This window comes from Penaeus monodon, chromosome 25 (assembly GCF_015228065.2).
Source record: "Penaeus monodon isolate SGIC_2016 chromosome 25, NSTDA_Pmon_1, whole genome shotgun sequence".
Taxonomy (NCBI): Eukaryota; Metazoa; Arthropoda; class Malacostraca; order Decapoda; family Penaeidae; genus Penaeus; species Penaeus monodon.
Window position 1 is genome coordinate 34,902,429 of NC_051410.1, and position 464 is coordinate 34,902,892.

Consider the following 464-nt stretch of genomic DNA (forward strand, 5'->3'; position numbering starts at 1 on the left):
AGACCTTGGCTAACGTAGCGACCAATTCCTTCAGGTAACCCGCGAGTTGTTCCTGGCGTCCGTCGCTCACCACCGCCACCGCCCTCTGACCTTCGATATCTTAGGGCGCCGGAGGGATACGTTAAATCACACGACAGACAGACAAGAAGATCCTACAACGCCTCACAATCCCTCACCTTTCTTGGCTCCGGACGAGGATATCTTCCGTTCCTTTGAAGAACCTTACGATCACTTGGCTTTCAACACTACCTTGTTCCCCCTCCACGATTCGGACGTCCCCCTCGAGTCGTATGAGCTGAGGGTGACCTTGGTGTGGGCTCCGCTGGCGTCGGCTGTTCCGTCTCCCTTGGCAACGGAGAGGATGAAAGTCGACAAGTTAAAGGCGTGGGAGAAACAGGAGGTTATTCCCGATGTTATTGTTGTGGGTGAGTCCATTATTTTTTGCTGGTGGGGGAGGACGGGTC

The 464-nt window shown here is 54.5% G+C and overlaps 1 protein-coding gene across 1 annotated transcript in view; it reads left to right on the forward strand.

Annotated features, from left to right (window-relative positions):
* Positions 1-464, forward strand: part of LOC119589375 — a 5,622-nt gene that overhangs the window by 2,551 nt on the left and 2,607 nt on the right. Inside the window, exon 3 of the mRNA XM_037937992.1 lies at positions 35-425. Coding sequence (XP_037793920.1) covers positions 35-425 — 391 coding nt within the window. The remainder of the gene's footprint in view (positions 1-34; positions 426-464) is intronic.